The 20634-nt window shown below is 38.5% G+C and overlaps 2 protein-coding genes across 3 annotated transcripts in view; one reads left to right on the forward strand and one right to left on the reverse strand.

The window, feature by feature from the left end:
* The window catches only part of UEVLD (UEV and lactate/malate dehyrogenase domains), a 40602-nt gene extending 27022 nt beyond the window's left edge, over positions 1–13580 (reverse strand). The window contains exons 1-3 of one of the 2 annotated variants that reach the window (XM_016134332.2): positions 13306–13437; positions 7045–7129; positions 4357–4422 (exon numbers count right to left, since the gene is read on the reverse strand). In XM_016134332.2, the coding sequence (XP_015989818.2) occupies positions 4357–4422; positions 7045–7129; positions 13306–13338 (184 nt within the window). In that variant the 5' untranslated portion in view covers positions 13339–13437. Of the gene's footprint in view, positions 1–4356; positions 4423–7044; positions 7130–13305 lie in introns of both variants that reach the window. The other variant, XM_016134331.2, reaches the window with a different exon arrangement.
* A 102-nt stretch (positions 13581–13682) lies between these two features.
* SPTY2D1OS (SPTY2D1 opposite strand) lies at positions 13683–20604 on the forward strand. Its single transcript, XM_036221671.1, is given in 3 exon segments — positions 13683–15894; positions 16325–16413; positions 18906–20604. Coding segments are annotated over 3 exon segments (255 nt in total). The 5' UTR covers positions 13683–15825; the 3' UTR covers positions 19003–20604.
* The last annotated feature ends 30 nt before the right edge of the window (positions 20605–20634 follow it).

Consider the following 20634-nt stretch of genomic DNA (forward strand, 5'->3'; position numbering starts at 1 on the left):
ACAGGTACTAAAGCATACAAGCTAGGTTTAAAACATAGAAGATGTAATACACAGAGATGAAAATAACCTCAACAGTCACTTTGTTCAGTGGCTCTTAAATTTTAGTGTACTGAGATAAGAACTTAAGTGTATGCTCTTCCAATTGTAACCATGGTCATATCGACCAAGAGCCAAAATCTGACTCCCTCGGTTGCTAGGAAGCCCAAAGCTAAACCTAATATAAGTATACAAACTAACCTTAAACTAGAAATCTGATCAATTACCTTAGCTGTTTTATTGTATCTCCTGATATTTATTTCTGCTTTCATAGTCATATTGCATATGTCTTTCACTAGATGCTCAGAAGCAAGAATGCCTAGGTTCAAATCTTAGTTCCACACATCACTAGTTATATGATTTTAGGCAACTTACTTAACTTCCTTGTCTCAGTTCTTTCCTCTATAAAGTGGGAAAAATAATAGCTCCTACCCCACAGGGTTGTTGTGAGGGTGAAATTAGTTAATGTATGTAAAATGCTTAAAACAGTATATGATATGGTAAGTACTTCAAATCCATTTTGGAAATAGACTAGGTATAAATAAAAATAGTTTTCTTTTCCACTGCAACCCTTTTCTTACTAAAGAAATCCCTTCACTGAAAGCTATCCTTTTTATCTTGCTTACTTTGCCACTAAGCACAATGATACTTAGCCTTGTCTGCAAATTAGAAACACTTAAAGATCTTCAAAACATACCAGTATCCAGGGCAGCCCTTCAAAGTTTCTGATTTAATGGGATGGAATCTGGACATCCTTTTTTAAAAGCTTCCCATGTTATTCTAACGTGTAGCTAGGACTGAAAATCATCAGTACATTATAGAAATGTTCTAACACCTGGTCGGGGGGCGGGGAGGGTACTATTTTATATCAGCAGTTCTAGGAACCACACTCCTCTTCTGCTTTTGTCTATTAAAAATTTTATTTTTATTGAGGTATGTCACCAAATAAGTCCAGTTAACATCAGTCACCATTAAAAATGTCTAAGTATTAAAATATTGGGTATAGGCATAGCTGTTGATCTGTAGAAACTCTAGAACTATAAAGTTATGCGATCATAGCCCCACAAAGTGATCGAAAAGTACTGAGACACGCTATCACATTCTTCCAGAAGGTACTCTGTCTAATGTTATATACTCTAGGCCAGGTTTTTTCAAAAGTTGGTTACACTAAATGGGTCACAAAATTAATTTAGGGGGGTTGCAAACAAAATATTTTAAAATAGAATTGAATCGAAAATAGCACATGACAGGTAGTATGGTATTTCAGTTATATACATGTGTGTATACATATATTAGCTATGTATATAAAAGTATTTCTTACTGACAAATAATAATAGTGGCTTTCAAATGTTTTGACTGTCAAAACATTTGAAAGCCACTATTCTAGGCCATGCAAATTTTTTTGTTAAATAATATAGCTGGAATGGCAGTCAAAATCCTGATTACGCTCCTTTGTCAATTATTATACATTAAAGAAAAGGAAAGAAGTATCTATTAAAGGTATATTCCTGGTTGATCAGCGATCTGCTACCTCCGTCAATGCCCCCCTAGCAGTGCTCATGTATTTTAATAGCCCATGCCCAGCAAAGTACCTGGTGAGTCTGGTTCCCATGTCTAAATGGTAAGATTTCACTACTGTTCTCTAGTCTCTTCTTCCTTCCTTCTTTCCAATTCTTTTCTGTCAGCAACTGCCTTGCCTCCCACCCTGCCCATTCAGCTTTCAATAATTCGTTACCAAAGAATCAAAACTCCTGGTAGAGTCCTCAGATTTAAAGTAACTATAAGTAACTGTAAAGCAACTGTAAGTTAGCTGTAAATAAAGTTTAGGTAGATATCATCTTATTAAGATGTACACATCTCTGAAGAATGGGTGGATGAAGAAAAAGTGTCATCAAGACCTTGATACAATCTTGGAGGGATGATAAGAAACGATCTAGAAATTTTCTGCAGGTATACACAAGGAAGTATCAACAGAAGAGTCATCTGGGGAATAGGACTGGGTACGAGGTTATATATAAGCTTAACTTCATCCTTTCTCAATTGTTTAAATTTTTTTTAGCATGAGCATGTATTACTATTATACTAACAAAACTAGTAGCTAAAAGAAAATAATATAGACAGACAAATAATAACAACCAACATTTATTCAGCACTTACAATGTGCTAAGAACTATGCCAAGAGCTTTACTTATAGTAATCCACTTAATTCTCACAATTCTAGAGTTAGACTTTATTATTGGCCCATTTTATAGATGAGAAAGATAACGCATTCTGATCTGATCAGCAGGAAAATAACTAGTGTGCATCACACTGAGTTGATATAATTCTAGTCAAAGCAAAGGAAAAAAGTGTACTCTCAATAAAAAGGTATTGCAGACACCATTAGTACCTTGAAAGAACCAGCATAAAAATCAACGACATAACTCCATGGCCCTAGGAGAAGCGGAGTGCCCATGAGGGGCATCTTACCAATGGCATTAATGTAACTTTTATGCCCTCCTGTTACCTCCCCACTCTGTCCTAGAAATTGAATTGCTATTAAGCAATGATTCATTTACATCAGCGGTCCCCAATCTTTTTGGCCTGAGGAACCGGTGCTCCTATGAGATTCTACTGCCTGATGATCTGAGGTGGGGCTGATGAGGTGATGCCAGCGCTGGGGATCAGCTGCAAATACAGATGAAGCTTCACTCGCTCACCAGCTTGCTCACCTCCTGCTGTGTGGCCCATACCCTTCTGTGGCCCCGGGGTTGGGGCCCCTGATTTAAATTTATAAGTTCCTCTGTTAATATGCAAGTACCCTTGAAATTATTGGGGTGGGTAAGACTTATGAAATCAGTCAGTACTTGGGGTAGGTAAGAATTCTTTTTCTAACATCTGACCATAATAAATGCAGAACACAAGTAACGGGGAACAAATTGGGTTAAAGTTCTCCAGGCAGGCAGAAAACAATGTGAGAGCGTGGCAGAGGAGGAGCACAAAAGGAAAATAAAAAATCAACTCCATGTCTGTTCTGTCTACCTCACTGCAATTTCTGCAGAGTCCACAGCTACCTACTTTTACCTCCAACCACAACCCTATGTGCAAAAACCAAACTAAATTCCTATGCATTTCCTGTGTCAAAGGAGGTGTCATGGTGGGATATAAACAGAGGCAGAATAAAGTCATCATGGCAGAGGGAAGAAATTAAGGAGGGTTTGTAACAGTTTGGAAACTACTATAATGAAGTACCTACTTTGAAAAAAGTCCCCAAAATATATCTTCTTGATGTCTTTTGGGCAATGTATTCTCATCACATAGTGCCCAACCGTTTGTTTGTAAGAGACAGTGAACTCCACTGTTCTCTCCCCATTTGGTTTCCAGATCTACTTCAGCACTTTTTCAGTGCACCTCCTCTTTGAAATGCCCAGTAAGTTCATTTTTCCTAAGCCCTTCCGTCAGTAATCAAACTAATGCAATCGTTTAACAAATATTTACTGAGCCTTTTCTGTAAGCACAGCAATGTATATTAGTGATTTTGGATGTTATCCCTCCTGAGATTATTTGCATTTTAGAAGAGTAATGAAATTTTAATGGTGGAATTTCAGGCACCACTTCAGAGAAATATAGTGTAACCAACGCTTACAAATTGCTCTGTAAGCAATCTCCCCTGATACCTATTTGCAAGGTTAGTCCTGTTGAACACTGGAGGAAGTAGGTCTAGACAAATAGGAAGAGTTATGTATAGGAAAGTCAGTGATTTTTTTTTTTCTTTTTGGGCAAACACTTACCTATTTCGGTGACCTGTCAGGTCACTGAAAATGTGTTGCTTTCTTTGAGCTTTAATGACCCCTGTGTTTTAAAATTTTCTTATTGGGAGCTTGAAGGTCTAGCCTGAAACTGGATGTGTGGTCTTAGGTAAATCGCCAAGCTTAGACTCAGTTTTACCTATAGAATGAGATTAATGCTACATCACGTAGAGGGAAAGGGAGAGGAACAAAACACGGATGTAATGCAGCCTGCTCTGGAATGCAGAGATAACTCTCCATGGAATGCAGAGATAGCTGCTCTATGTCTGTCTCGCTCTCCTCTGTGCCCTAGCGCCTAGCAGAGAAGTGCGCACATAGTTGATACTTAATAAATATTTACTGAATTGACATTTGTCGATATTAATCTAGGCCTTCCTTGACTGGGACAGCGATCTACTAGATTCGATAAGGCTCTGTATAGATCATATACATGTCGAGACATTTTGAGAATGTTATGGCATTAAACAAATATAAGTTCTTATTAAACTGTTATTTTAGAAAATTCCCACAATTTTTCAGCTTCCGCACTTACCCTGATACATCACAGGAATTGTACCAGTGAAATTCAGTAGGTCTTTCTGGGAACTATCTTTGAAAACTGGAAGAGAAAAAAAAAAAAAAAGCCCCAAATGTACAATCAGAAGTAGGAAGAACTGTATTAAAGTCAGGTCGCCAGGAATCAGAGACGACTCAACGGCCACCACACACACACATGCACATACAGACACACACACGATTTCTAAATACCATCATCTAGGAATCAGTAAAAATGTTGAAAATGGAAAATTACTAGATGTTGTTTTCTTAGAAAGCAGAGAAGATAGTTGAAAGAACAAACGACTTTGATACTGAAACCCCAAGTTCCAGGCCCACTTTCCCCACTTAAGAGGCATGTGACTTTTGGTTACTTTAATCTTTTTGACCTTCAGGTTCATCTTTTATAAATTAAAGATAATAAGACTGCATTATAAAGTTGTCATAAGGATCGAATGAGATAATATGAAAACCCTTAATGAGAAGTTAGGAGTATGAAATGTGAGGACATTTTTAAATAATCGTCACATGTAGCAGATCAGTTATAACCACATTCAGAAATTAGATTATAACTTTTGTAATCAGAAAAAAATGTTAGCTTTGCTTTTTAAAGTGACCTTTTAGAAATATCGATAATTATCTTCCTTGGTTTCTCTAACTCCATTATTCTCAACTTTTTTCAACCCTCATATCCTTGAAATGTCAACTTACCCATCAAGAACTGGGACACACTGGTGGAGAACTAATGCCCTAATCTCGGAACTGAATACAAAAAGCACTACCTCTGGCTTCGAACTAACATACTGCCTTGGAATGTCATCCTTTTAGTACCTCAGTAGCTATATTATTTAGGCAGGAAGAAAAAACTCCACATAGACTTCACGACCTAATAGAAAGGGGAAAGAGGAAACCAGGCTGACATAAAACTCAAGGCTAAGAGTGTGTATAAGTACAAATGTTTCCCTTGAACTATATGAGTGAAAGGTAACAAGGGGTGAGGGGATCACTCCAAGGAAAAAATTAAAATGGAAAGAAATGTGGAATAGAGACTGTTATTCATGGACACGGAATACCTTAGAAATGTGGTAGAGAAACTATAGGTATAAATATTTATTGTCCGATCAAATTATTTAAAAAGTCAAAATAGAAGTGATTATATTGCATGACTATCATTGTCTTTAATACAAAAATATATATTGACAATACAAATCCTAAGCTTGATGGTCTAATGGCACCATAGCTCACTTTCTCTAGATAGGGGGAATGAGAATAAGAATGAACTGATATAATGAATCAGAACGATGAAGACCTTGTAAAAGCAGTATTCAAGCACAGCGCAAAGCAGACATGGGTACAAACTCTAATTCCATCCCTAACTAGGTGTGTAATCTTGAGCAATTTATTTAAAGTCTCTGAACCTTGGTTTCCTTATCTGAAAAATTAAGATGATAATACCTCACAGCTTTGGTTGTAAAAAAAAAAAAATGTCATAGAACTTAGGTAAGTTGGAAGCATATCTAGCATTCGATAAATAGTAGATGTTATAACTCCCATCTCACACATTTATGCAGCACCCAACAGCTATGTGCCAATCAAAAGAATCCAGTCGCAGTCCAGAACTACTCATTTCTTCCACATATAAAATTAGTTATTCTTAAGAAATACTTCAGTAACTCCTTAAAATTTCTAAGATGTAAATCCAAATTAGATATATTTTCTTAACTCGAACTAATTCAAATACAAAACATAACCATGTAGAATAAAGAAATTTTTCAAATCTGTGTTTTGACTAATGCGTGAAATTAGTCTCAACCAGCATTTGTTTTAAATGGAATGAGAAAGAAGAGAACATGCCAGAGGATCCACAGTATTTTAGTTATGTGTATATGGGATCATAATAAAAAATATAGTTCCAAGTGTGGGTTATAGTCAGAATTTTTCGAAAAATAGTAAAGTCTTTCTTAAGTAGGCAAACCCTCTATTAAGTGAACAGGATAACTAAAACTTTGCTATTAATAATTTAGAATCAACCATACATGTGATTGGCAGAATAATGGCCTCCAAAGATATCCAATCTCCTAATCCTTGGAACTTGTACTTAAAGAGACTTTTGAGATACAAATAAGGACCCTGAGATCGAGAAATTATCCTGCATTACTGGAGTGGGCCTAATTTAATCACGTTGGTCCTTAAAAGCAGAAAACCTTCTCTAGCTGTGGTCAGAGGGAGATATGACTACATAAGGATGGTATGAGAGATGCAACAATGCTAGCTTTGAAGACAGAGGAAGGAGACCTCAGGCCAAAGAATGTGGGTGACCTTAGAAACTGAAAAAGACTAGGAAACAGATTATCTCCCAGAGCCTCCAGAAAGGAACTAAGATCTGCCAACACCTTGGTTTTAGCCAAAACTTCTAACCTGTGTTGAACTTCTGGCCTACAGAACTGTAACACTGCAAATTCATGTTGTTTTAAGCCACTAAGTTTGTGCTAATTTGTTATGGCAGCAATAAAAAAATAACAGAATATAAATTGTTTTAACTTAAATTTCCTCAGAAACCACAGGTCACAAAGTGCAGTGCAAAATTAGGGGGTAAAGGAGAGAAGAGAAATTATAACTTTGTAGCTGTCTAGGAATAAACAATAATTTACATAATGTAGCAAAAACTAGAGAATATGATTCTTACCATAGGTGTCCATGGAATATCTGAAATGTGGGAAAAACATATTTACATTCTTTAGTTCTTCCACAGTTAGATCCCTGAACTTGTACTGCAAAGAGAAAAATGAGTATGTAATAAGAATAAATCTATAGGCAACAGAACAACTACAATGAATGTTTAATTGAACATTTAGTATGTGCCTAAGGCCCTGGGCTCTGAGTTTTACAAACATGAATAGTATTTGATTTAAGCATTTTAATAACAACCTTGTGAAGTAGGTAGGGCTTATAACAGCTCTATTTTACAGAAGATGAAAAGGAAAGCTAGAGAATCAAAATAACTTGCCAAGTTAGACAGCAAGTTAAGTAGGGAAGCCAGATAAGGACCTGCATCTTTATCAAATTGCCTCCAAATACCTCCTCAAAGCTTAAGAAGTAGGGCAGGATATATCACCACTTAAAAACTGTTCAAGATCCAACTCTTATTCCTGAACACCTCATCCATTGACTTGAGACACCGTGAATTTCCCTCCCAATCCTCCTGGTAATGCATCTTGAGTTTCAAAGGGAGAACAGAAAACATGCCAGTGTTTGCAGCCAGGTTGAGTGAACTGTCTCCTCATTCATCCGGATGTGCTCCCAGAAATATTACCTTGGTTACCGTGTAGGTAAATCATTTAATTTCTTTGAACTTATTTTCTCATTTGCAGAGAGAAATAATACCCACCTTCTAGACTTGTGCCGAGGATTAAATAAAAGGAAAAGTATGTTAAGAGACTATTACCATTCTGAAAATGAACTTGAGAAAAGAATTGCATTTACGATAGCATCGAAAAGAATATAGTACTTAGGAATAAATATAACAAGATTCAAAACTTTGACTCTAAAAACTACAAAACAAGTGGGGCCTTTAACAGCTCAGCTGGTACAGCAGAGGACTGTAGTGGATAAAAACTACAGAACATGCTGCAAGAAATTAAAGTAGATGTAAATAAATAGAAAGACATTCCTTGTTGCTAGATCAGAAGACTTACTATTGTTAAGATGGCAATACTCCCCTACAGATTTGATAATTGGTGATCCTTATCAAAATTAAAGCTAGCTTTTCTTGTTTGTTTGTAAAAATTTACAAACTGATCTTAAATTTATATGAAAATTCAAGGGACCCAGAACAGCCAAAACAATCTTGAAAAGAACAAAGTTGGAGGATTCATACTATAATCAAAAGACAGGCGCGCGCGCTCTCTCTCTCTCTCTCTCTCTCTATATATATATATATATGAATAAGATGTGGAAAAATCAGAACCCTCATATACGTACGCCACTGCTGATAGTAAAATGGTGCAGCTGTTTTGGAAAAAATAGTCTGCTAGTTATTGAAAAGATTAAACAGAGTTTCCATTCAACGCAGCCATTCCACTCTTAGGTACATACCCAAGAAATATGAAAACACATGCCCACACAAAATCTTGTGCACAACTGTTAATAGCAGCATTATTCATAACAGCCAAAAAAGTGAAAACAATGCAAATGTCTATCAACCGATGAATGGATAAAATGTGATATATCGATAAAATGGTATATTCAGTCATAAAAATAAACAGATACATACAACATGAATGGCTGAAACTTGAAAACATTATGCTAAGGTGAAAGGAACCAGACACATATTGTATGATTTGTCTATGAAATACCCAGAAAAGGCAAATCCACAGAAACAGAAAGTAGATTAGTTGGGTGCCTAGGGCTGGGGGAGAAAATTGGGAGAAAATGGGGAATGACTGCTAATAGAACCTGTTTCCTCTCTCTGAGCCTTAAGGTTTTTTTTTTATCTGTGAGAGGGAGATAGCTCTACTGCCTATCAACTTCAATAGGGGTGTATAAGGATCTCATGATTAACATACATAAAAGTAAGATATTAAATATGTATACGAACTACAGATAGGGAACAATGAATCAATATAAAGTATATCTAAGTTACAGAAAGGCCTTGAGAAAGAGCTGTCTACAATTCAAAGTCTAGAATGCTACAAAAAATAGAGGGAAGATACTTCTCTTCCTATAAGGTCACTTTAAGATGGGAAAGAATATGGCAGAAGAAACGGCCTATGATTATGAACAACTCAAGGGCAGGAATTATCTCTTAGTCACCTCTGTTTTCTCCCTACAGCAGTTAGCACAGGGTATGCATTCAATAAATGCAAGCTGATTGGAGGTGAGTTAGCAGAGAGGCAGATTTATATGAGCAGATGTAGAAAGCAACTGTGATCCATAGGACTAAGCATCAAAACTAAGAACTGATCAGTATTAACTACAGCAGGGTGAAATTAGCCTCAGATTCACTGTCCCTGATTCTAGGTAAACAAAAGTGAATAAAGTCATCCCAACTCCAAACACTACACAAATGTACAAAAGGCTGCATTGTTGTCACCTGCAATATATATTTATTGTGAACAAAAACAATTTTTGCTTTGTTTTCTACTTAATAGTATAAGCTGTATTCTACATTCTTAACATCCTGTGAGAACGTGATTATTAATGGCTACTGAGATATATATCAGAATTAATTTAATTGCAAATTGCTACAAAAGTTTGTCCTAAGAGGGGAAAAGCACTCTTCCTTAGGGATTGAAAACCCAAGTCACCACAACCAGTCAAAATATGATTTGCCTTTTTGACACCTAAAGAAAGAGAGAGACGTATTTTATCTGTCCCCTCAAAAAATTTACATCATTTTTACTATACATGAAACAGAATATCTTCTCAGTGTAATATTAAGACACATATTCCATTACTGCTCTTATACCACCTAGGAGAACTCTGCATAACATTCTCTAAGGAAATGTGCCTCAGATAATGCAATGTGCTTAAAGAGTGAAGGCACAGCACTAAAGAGAACATGAAATTCTAAAACTAAAGCAATTATACTGTCATAAAAATCAGTAAGACTGAAAAATTGATGTTACTAAAATTTTAACTTTATCTGGTATACTACAGTATGTTAGTAGACTGATATTTCTCAACATCAAGATATTCTTGTACAACACTGCTCAAATGTAGGGCATTGAGGAATATTTTGTGGCATCATTTCATAAATAAATTTTTAGCAGGAAGGAATCTCCCAGGTCAGGTTCAATCTTATATTTTATGAGTGAGCAAATCTATGTTAATTTACCTGTCCAAGGTCAAGTGAGTGGGAAACATTAGGAAACCACAGAGAATTTCTCTAAACTTAATATTTAATACAAACTAAATAGTATACACGTTTACATATACACACATTTTGAAGAATAAACACTCATGCACCAAACTACCCACATGTAACCTAGAACGATGCTATCTAACGAAACTTTCTATCATGATGGAAAAGGGTCTATATGTGTGCTGTCCAACACAACGGCCACAAACCACAGGTGACTACTGACACTTGAAATGTGGGTGCTGTGACTAAGAAACTCGATTTTTAATTTTATCTAATCTTGATTAATAGCCACATATGGCTAATGGCTCCCGATACCATTACATCTGAGTACCCCTTCTTTTGCTCATTCAACTGCCTCCCTTGAATTGTGTACTCACATTCCTTTGCTTTTGCCCGCCAAAGTTTTATCAGATACATGTGTATCCCTAAACAATACATTGTTTATTGTTTAATTTTTGCTTAGTTTTGTTTCTTGGTTTTATCAAAATATAATTTCTTATATAACGTGATTTTTTTTTCACTCAATATAGTGTTTGTTCTAAAATTCACTTGTATTGTTGCATATTGTAGCTCATTCATTTTCACTATTACATAGTGTTTTGTGTGTAAATATACAATAAATTATCCTAGCTTTGTCAGTTCATATTTAGGTTGTTTCCAATTCTTAATCATAAACAATTCTGCAAATGTCTCTTGCTTTATATATTCTGAATTCTGATATCTATCTACCAAGATGTAGAAGGGACATAAAACACATATAATCAAATCGATAAAATAAGGCCAAATTGTTTCCAAAAATGGTTAAATAACCATTTAACTGTTAGCAGTGTTTAAAATTCCAGTTCATTCACATCCTCCAAATCATTTGAAATTATCTTGTCAGTCTAGTGAGGGAAAATGGTGTTTTATCATGGCCTTAATTTGCTTTTCCATGGTTACTAATGGATTGAACATTCATTTCCCTGTTTCTTCTTTTTTTAAAAAAAATATTGACTGTTCATGTCTTTTGTCCATTTTCTGTTGGTTTTAATACTGATTTGTAGGTATGTTGATTTACATATTCTAGATGTCAATACTTTGTCAGTTACATGTTACAAAATGCTTTTAAAAGATTGCATTTTGACTCTTCACCCTCTTTGTGCTGTCCTTCGATATCCAGAAGTTCTTAATTTGAATGCAATCAAAATTATCAGTCTCTATTTTACGTATTTTAAAAAATGTTTGCATACTCTGAATCCAATAGGATTCACCCCCATTCATCTCTTTACATTTTAAACTTTGTCTTTTACATTTAGCTCTTTAATCCACAAAGAATATTTAAGTTTGATAAGAAGCAGGAATCCACTTTCATTCTTTTCCCATATGGATAATCTTTGTCCCTGTAGTTTCCTTGCCGTGCTTAGCTGTAGTGTCTTTTTTTTAAAAAAAAATAAAATTATTGGGGTGACATTGGTTAATAAAATTATACAGGTTTCATCTCGTTTCATACTGCATTTCCAAATGTGTATGATTTTAAGCTTTTTAGTCTGTTCCACTGGTTAATTTATCTATCCTATACCAATATCACACTAAATCTTAATTACTAGCCTTGACATCTGGTAGTGCAAGTCTCCACATCTACTTTTCTTCTGTAAGAATGTCAAGATTATTCCTGGCCTTCAGCCCTTCCTAATGGATTTTAGAATCAGTTTGAAAAGTTCTCAAAATAACCTATTAGAATTTTCATTGGAATTGCACTGACACTATAGATCAATTTGGAGAGCTGGCTTCTTCATATCCATGAAGTCGGAATACTCATTTACGTTGGAATATTTGTCATGTGTTGAATAAAAAATTCACTTTCTCCATACTATTGTTTGATGTTAATGTATTGTTCACTTTACAGAATGTTCAGCATTAAAATTATTTCTAGATATTAAATTATTATATCATTTGCCTAGTGTGAGGGCCATAAAAATTCATAAATATTAGCAGGGCTGACTTGTTTTCTAACTGGTTTCCCAAATTTACATATCCAATAAATATTGAGCACCTATGTGCCAGACTCTATGTTATGTATCAATGAGAAAAAAAATTCCTCCACTCGTCACTCCCACCCTTGAGAAAATCACTACATCTCTTTTCTCTTTTTCCATCACCCCAGTTCCACCAAAATTATTAAGTTTTTTTCTACCACCAACTTTAACAATTCTTCCTACTGGACAATAATAAATCGTGCTCCCCTCGTTAAAATACTTGATAGAGCTTCTTTTAATTTCATGTTGTCTGAAGAGATAGAAACAGTGTTATCCTAAGCCTGATACTTCCTTCTAGAAGATCTACACCTGCCGCAGTAGATAAAATCATTCGAATCGATTATATATAAACAATTTCAATCATAAGGCTTCAAAATCCCACACAGGTGTGCAAACTGCCCCAACAGGGAGACTCAGGCAAATCCAATAAAATGGCATAAAAGTATGCTTTCCACATGGGGAAGTCTTAAGAAACATTAAGAATCACTTAACTAAAAACTGTTGAAAAGGTGGGTTGCCTCAGACAATATACTGGTGAGGAATCAGAGAAACTGGACTAACCCGGAAACTGGCGCTAGTCAAACCCCAGAAATGTAGGTCAGACTTTTGGGTCAACTCTCCACTCAACCTTTCAAATTAAGAGAATCTCCTCTGGGCCTTCAAACCCTGCTTCATTCCTAAATCTACTCAGGTCTTTCATTCACTTGGGAGTCGGAGTTCAAAGGCATGAATAATGTTTGTAAATAAATACTCCACGATGTGATAATCGATATTGCTGAAAGCAAGTAGAGAGAAAGGAGTGAGTCTATCTACCAGGGAGCGCCGTCTGAATTGACCCTTACAAAGCCTGAGCATTGCAAGGCCAGAAAAAAAATAGGACAGGACATTTCAGCCAAGAGAAAAGGGCGTGAGTTAATGGGACAGGCGAGTGTTGGGAGCTATTTGAGACCAAGAAAAGGTCTCAGACCGAGTGGAGATTAGGGGGGACCTCGGAGTTCCGGGCGGAGCCAGAGCCCCGGCCTCGCGAGCTGGAGAGGCCCGCGGGCGGTCTGCCCAGGGCCACACCTACCTCGGGCCAGCCTGCCTCGGTTCCCAGCACCATGAGCAACCGTGGACCACGGCAAGGAGGCAGCCCGGCTTGGGCTAGAAACGCTCCCGAGTCCCCGGAGCCCCATACCCGGCCCAGCGGGTTGCCCGCACCTTGCCAAGTAGCCGTCTCAGACCCTCGCAGTCGAACTCCATCTCCAACCAGGTCCCCAAGCCAGGGTCTACGACCCTAGCCGCTTACACCTTCTGTGGCACCCGGTCTTGGACGGCGGCCGCCGAGGACCAAACTTCCCGGACTGTCTAAGGCCCCGCCCTTTCGCGGACTCTAAAGTCAACCTGCATTCCACGCCCCGGGCTCAGCTGCGGCTTCGCAGAGAGCCAAATCACCTCTCCAGCTTGAACCCTGAGCGCCATCAGAAGCGCGTTATCGCCGAGGGAACCACAACTCAGCTTGAAACTGGGGACACCTGTGAAGAGAGACATAGGAAAGACCCGAGGAGATGCAGTAAAGGAAGTGGAAGCAGCTCGCGCTGTTCTGGAAGAGAGTTTCTAGAAGGTTGTGTTAAATTCAACAGCGTAGCAAAAAAGATCAAGACCGAATATTGTAGTTGAATTTAGGAAGAAAGAGGTAATGAAATTTCGAAAGCAAAATTTCAGGGAGCTAGAAAGGGAAAACAGAGTCAAGAGGAGCAATGCCATAGAACTGAGTCATGGGACTGTCTCGCGAGGGTGGTGCAGCATCGGGAGAGGGGTTACCATAACCTTAGTGGTGGAGAGAGGAAAAAGTCAGGTGAGAAAAAGTTTGAAAACGAGAGGAGGTAGGTTGGTGGAGGTAATCTGGAGAAGGAAAGCTAAGAGATAAATGCATGTGCTGGCTTTGTTTGGCCTACTTGACTTGTGAATTACTTACCTGCTTTGTATTCCTGGCCTAAGCCTGTTGGTCCTAAAAACTCGCAGGAGCTGGATAATTTAACCGTCAAGAGTCTAGGCTAGCAGGAGGGCGATTGCATTAATAGGAAGAGCCAAAGGCGGGAATACTGTGACTGGAGAAGAAAGTGAAAGGCTGGAAGGAGCATTTCATTCAGCAAACTTTTGTTGAGCATTGACTATTTGTTTGACATTTTTCGAGATCTGAGAATACAGAAGTGAACAAAATAAACAAAAATGTAAGCTGTCCTAAGGCCGTCATTCTTTTATTAGTAGGAGAGCAAAACAATAAATATAATAACAAGTAAATTAGACTGCATGTTAGAAGGTGATTAAATGATATGGGAATACATTTTTAAAAGGCAGGGTGAGGAAATTAGGGTAGGTCTTGAGAAGTGAGAGAGTAAGCAATTTTTTTTGGAGAGGGCATTCAAAGCAAAATCCTAATACAGACATGAGTAAGGGGAGGGTCAAGACAGCAAGGAGACCAGTGTAGCTGGAGTAGAATAAAGAAATGAGGATGCAGAAATAGGGTAAATTTGAAATAAAAGGGAGCCACAGGTGTTTTAAGGCAGTGTGGTCCCCAGACGTGCAGCCTCAGCATCACCTGGAACTTGTTAGAAATACAGATTCTAAAACCCCCACCTCAGACTTACAGAATCAAACTCTCGGGTTGGGGTGGAGCAATCTGTTTTAAGAAGCTTGGGTGATAAAGTCTGAGGACCACTGTCGGGGCTTTGTAGACAATTATGACTCTGATTTGTCAGTGCCCTCTAGCCAGAGGCCAGAGACCAGCAGGAATACCCCCACATTTAAACAAATTGGGTTGATTGCTCTTTGCTGTGAAGGAGCAGATACTGTAGAGAACCACTGAGACATCTCAGTAAGAGTGTTGGAAAGAACCTATTTAGGATTGGGCTTTGGGTGATTTGGGGGAGGATTTAAGGAAGCAGAGCTTCACTTTGGATGGGTGCTGTCAGAAAGCAGGGACAATTGTACAATTTGGTATCTCAATAAATATAAGATGGGCAGACTAGAGCAGGGATAAAGCTGTAATTGGTAAAGAAGCAGCAGTCACTCAGTAGAGAGAAGAGGATGTTTGATATTTTGTGGTTTGTACAGTGACCTTGTTTTTATCTCCTTCCACAGAATTGTGAAATGGGCTTGTTTTGTCTCATTCTGTCATGGTCTGAGTGACCAAGTCTGATTTTGGTGTTCTGTTGGATTATTATATCCAATAGATAACATAGCCTCACTGTGAGTGCCAGGTCAGCTAATAATACTGAGACCTAACAGGGTCAGACCAGTTCCAATGTCAAGGGGCTGCTTTTTTCTTCATTAGGCATTTTTTTTTTTTTTTCCTGAAAGAGGAAGTCACTGGAGGGTTTTGAACAGAGTGACATGATCCGACATGTTGTATGGGCCATGCAACCAATGATGTCACAATGCCTTCCTAGACTCCAACTTCTCTGCTAGGAAGTTGTGGATCCCTTGGAGCTAAGGACTGGAACCGACATGTGAGATCTCTACCGACTGAGGGGTTCATGAGCATAATTCTTTGCCAAGATCTTGGTGAAGAGTCACTGTGTAATTGTGTCTTAGAAATTGTTTTATCATGATTGTGCTTGGCTGGATGCTTTTTGTTGGACTTGCATGTTACATGGGCACATTTCCAGAGTTCATGGTAAGTAATGACCTTGCCTGTAAATCCCTGGTAATCAGTCAGTCTTGGCTCTGGCTGATCCTCCCAGCTGGGGTTTCTGACTAAATGGGAAAGATAGTTGAGGTCTCACCACTAATTAGAGGTCAGGGTGTGATGGGAACAAAGGTAGTTTCCTAGGCTACTTCTCACCCCATTGGGACATCTTTAAGTACCTCCCACTCTCAGGTACATAATGTCACTTATTTCAAAGCATGGAATTTATAAGGGGTCTGCTGGAGATAATACCTGACTTCTGAATTTTAGGCCAAGTAAACTAGTGGTTGCTAGTAGGAAAGGGAAAGTGGGCTTTGGGTAGGACATTTCAGCAGCCCTTCCAGTCACATACAGAGGCAGTTACCTACTGGACCAACGAGTAGAGCTATGTCTGCCTTTAAATTTCTTTCTGACTCAGCCTGCAACTCTGAGGTGGAAGGAGAGGTGGTTTGTTCAGGAAAGCAAGGCACGACGGAGAAGCCTGGCTTTGGATGAAGATCTGCAGCTGTGAGTGGTGGTCAAGTTTATTGGGCTGGATTCCTCCCTTTCCAGAGAATTTGATAGCACCCCGAAATCTCAGTGAAGAGTTTATTTTCCTCTGGAAAATATAACAAACTATAGAAGGAGAAATGATTGGAGGTAGGTGGTAGGGAAAGAGAATTTGGGGAAAACTGCCAAGGGCAGCAGGCCAAGGTTCAAAGATTTAATAGCCACACTTCATAGGTATTCTTTTCAAAGACTATTCATTCCCATTAACTTATTTTCTCCTCACAAACTCTACAGTAAATTGGACCAACATCTCTAACACCATTTTTGGCAGATCCTGAAACTGAAGTTAATGTGAATTTGAGTTTAAATTCTAACTTTGCAACTTAGCTATGTGACCTGGGAAAAGTTTAATCTCTCTGAAGTTCAGTTTCTTCATCTGTATAACAATGGAGATATCTCAGTATTTTACTGTTTTTGTGAGGATTCCATTTGGGAATTCATGTAAAGAATTTAATGCAAAGCTCGACAATTAGCATTTTGTAAACACTAACTTAACAACTAAACAAAATAATGAACCAGTCAAAGATTTACTGGTGGTAATGACCTCAACTGTTTAGCCAAGGCCACACAGGCCAACTTGTTTGTGAAGCTGGGATGCAACCATAGATCTCTGTACTTAATAGCCTCTTACGCTTATTCCACTAGACCACTCTGCCTACAGCAACCATTAATAGCAGTATCTTTTTAGCAAACCATCTGCTGGGTTTCTCACATCCCATCCCATTTCATTCAAACCTGTTTTTTCAAAGACGTATGTTCCCATAGTTAAAGAAACTTAACTCTAAGAGTCTTAGTCATATACCAATTACAGGAGCAGGTTTTTCTGGGAAGCTACTCTGGAAGGCAGGGGAATCAAATCCCAGCCCCAGGTACACTGAGAGCAAAGCATGATGGTTGCTCTTTTTCTTCTCCATCTACCCTAGAATTTCTGAATGTTGGTACAACACAGACCAGTGGAGGGGTGAGGTTGTGGATGGAGGCACTGGGCACATGTTTAGCTGAGCCATTGCTGCACTGTGATTCTGACCAATCCACTGAAACTATTCTGTGCCTCCGTTTCTCCAGCTATGGAATGAGCATAACAGTCCATCTTCCTTATTTTCTCAGGGAAGTTATGAGGCGGCTTACCTTCCATGATGAAGGTGTAACTGTGCTCTTTTGCAAAATGCAGGATTTTTCTTTGAATAACCTAACAGTAGTTTATATAGTGATTGCTCATAGCATACCTAGCCAGTTAATCCTCCCAATTAATCTAGGATATGTTTTGTTTTGTTTTGTGTTTTACCTGGGAATGTGTTTTGCATCTGATTGCATACAGCCAATAGTCAAAATTTTGACAGGTGATGTATTAATAAAGAATGATGCCAATTAAACCCCAACCATGTAGTCACCACAGATCAGGGCCCTTCTTTAGGCCCAGCACACCTGCCATCCTAGCCAACCATTTCATAGCTACTCACTCTGACTGGTCCCCAAGGTCACAAGAGCTGATGTCACAATTGATATCTGAGTTCTGCCCCTCCAAATGGCCATGATGAGCCATTTCAGGTCAGACTAGACCACAAAGCTCCTCAGCCAGGAGCTGTCATGCTGGGCCATCCACCATCTGGTCTTGAATGAAGACGGCCCAGTTCCCAGGACTCATAGAATAGAAAACACCTTCCAGACCACCCATTTCCACCTGAACGCATCACCAGCTGAGCAAGAAACCCGCAATGATTGTCGTCTTATGGATGGTTCTCATTGCAGGAACAATGTGGAAGGGATATAAGTATCCCGCAGGAGGGGTAAGTGTGCCTTCAGCTTTGTTCTCTGTTCCTACTTTGAAATGTTTTCCTCCAGATAAATGAACTAAGCATCAAAATCTAACTCTAGTAACTTTAGAAACAAATACGTTTCTTTATTAAAAATGTTTTATTGCTTTCTTACTTCTGTTATTATATACTGTCTACTTAGAGTTGGGAGAGTTTCCTCTTTCATGTGATTTTTATATCTATTTTCCTAAGAGTCTATTCTTTTTAAGTTCTTCAGTTTCTTTCAAATAAACTGAAGGTGTAGAGGTAAAGATTGCTCAAAGCTGTGTGACATGGGTTACCTCGTCTTGTGTTCATGGGACATTTTGTATGCTCAGCCTTCAATACCATTTCTTAAAGCAAAGCACACCAGCAACCCACACTTAACTCTCCCTCATCAAGTAAATACTGGCCTGTAAAATAGTTCTAGTGGCAGATGTCTCTTTCCTCTCTTGTGTTGGACCTTGGATTTGTCCTTTCTCTGCCTCTTGTCATCTCCCAACCTGCTAAGCCCCTCTGGCAACTGGGATTGGAGGCATTAAGTGACAGAATTAGACACAGCTATCCCTGCCTGCCTTGGCAAGGAGGGCAATTACCTTAGCCTCACACCTAGCAAACACTAAACAAGACCCACCTGATGTACTTTTTCCCCTTCAGACCCCGCTGGAAATAAGCAAAGATGATCCTGGTGAAGTAATGCAGCTCTGAAGCTCACCTGACCAGTTGTACAGTTCCTGTTGATGGTTTCGCATAAAGTAATTGCACATTATTTCGTCACATTTTATGTAAAAATTTACTGCACTTTTTAAGATGAAGACTCGGCATTCTGTTAGCTTGAAACATAGATGGAAGGAGCTAGGTAGTCAGGGTGGATGGGAGTGTTTGGGTCCTCCCCTGCCCCCCATTTCATAGTCCCTAAGACTGCTATTAAGACTAAGATATCCAGTTCAATTTGTCCTTTATTCTGTATCCTTAAGGATAGAAATTCTCAAGAGCTCTTTAGACCTATTTCCAAAATCATGTTTTTCCTGGGTCCAGGGTTGAAAAAATGTTAAAAGGGCTGGAGCAACTTTAAGCCTATTATTCTTTGGAGGTATTTCTCTGTGGCCTTTTCATAACTATTATTAAGAATCCAAAGGTTATATACTGTGTAGGGAAAGGACCTCATTTTTACATTGGGTGCCAGATACTAAATTACACATTATTTTTTAATCCTCACAATAACCTTCTGAAGTTGGATGCCGGCCTTGTTTTACAAAATGGCAAAAGTGAAGTTGAGAGGTTTGAGTACCTTACTAAGCCACAAAACCCTGGGTTGCAGTCAAGATTAGATCCAGGCTGCCTCCTTGGCATGCTTTTATGTGGCAAGAAAAAGGGTCAAACAAGAGACTGGGATATCTAAGATTTTGGCTGCTTCTTGGCCCAAATGTCTCCTTTATCTAAGTAACCAAGAAATTGCCTGCTTCTTTTAGCAGTGACTGCTGCTGATACAGGGAGCATGTATAGAAACAAAAGATAACTGCCAGTCAGTCCTCAATATGATGCAGTTTGGGTTTATGACACCAAGGACGGAATATAAGATTCATGCAATTAATCTAGGTGTCTGAGCCCTAGATTATTTGTAATAAGCCCTCTAGTGGTTTGGAGCTTCCTGACCCTAAACAGGGAGAGGGAGGGACAATAAACTATATGGAACTGTTCCCATTCTGTGGCTGTTGGGGTGACTGATTTAGTTCCAATGTTCAGAAGTGCACCCTTACCAGCAGATCTTTTAGTTATGAAGACATTTCGTTGATGGCTATTTGGTACTTGTTTGCTAAACTATTTGTAAGTGGCTCTATACACTGAAGTGGATTACCCTTTTTATTTTTTATGGAAAGAAAAGTAAATTAAAATCTATAAGCAAACTTTTTAAAGTAATTTCTCAATCTAGGATACTAGCATCTTTTATGATACTTATGACCTAGACTCAACACATTCTATAAAGTGCCTATGTTCTCTGGCTGAGGGCTGTGCCCACTTACTATATATAAGGGATTACATATATATAAAGGATGCATCTCAGCTGTCTCAGGTGCCTTTTATTATGGGGGATTAGATCCTACTTTTCTTGATAAGAGGAAGTATAAATCCAGTTTGTCCTCCAGTTCTGAGTATGTCCAAACAGTTCTCCCAACTTGGAAGTCTTCTCTAAGCTGGTGGGGGTGGGGAAAGATGAGTTATTAGTGATAAGAGCTGAGGAAACTTGGATGTATGAGAGATAATGGAGGCCTGTGTGTAAGGAGGCAAACCCCATCTCTAAAGTCTGATGAAGTCTACTGGGGTTTCTAGCTGGAAAAATGTTCAGGGTGATGAATTGAGGAATATGAGTTTTGGCAAATAAATT

This window comes from Rousettus aegyptiacus, unplaced genomic scaffold (genome assembly GCF_014176215.1).
Source record: "Rousettus aegyptiacus isolate mRouAeg1 unplaced genomic scaffold, mRouAeg1.p scaffold_m13_p_5, whole genome shotgun sequence".
Classification (NCBI taxonomy): Eukaryota; Metazoa; Chordata; class Mammalia; order Chiroptera; family Pteropodidae; genus Rousettus; species Rousettus aegyptiacus.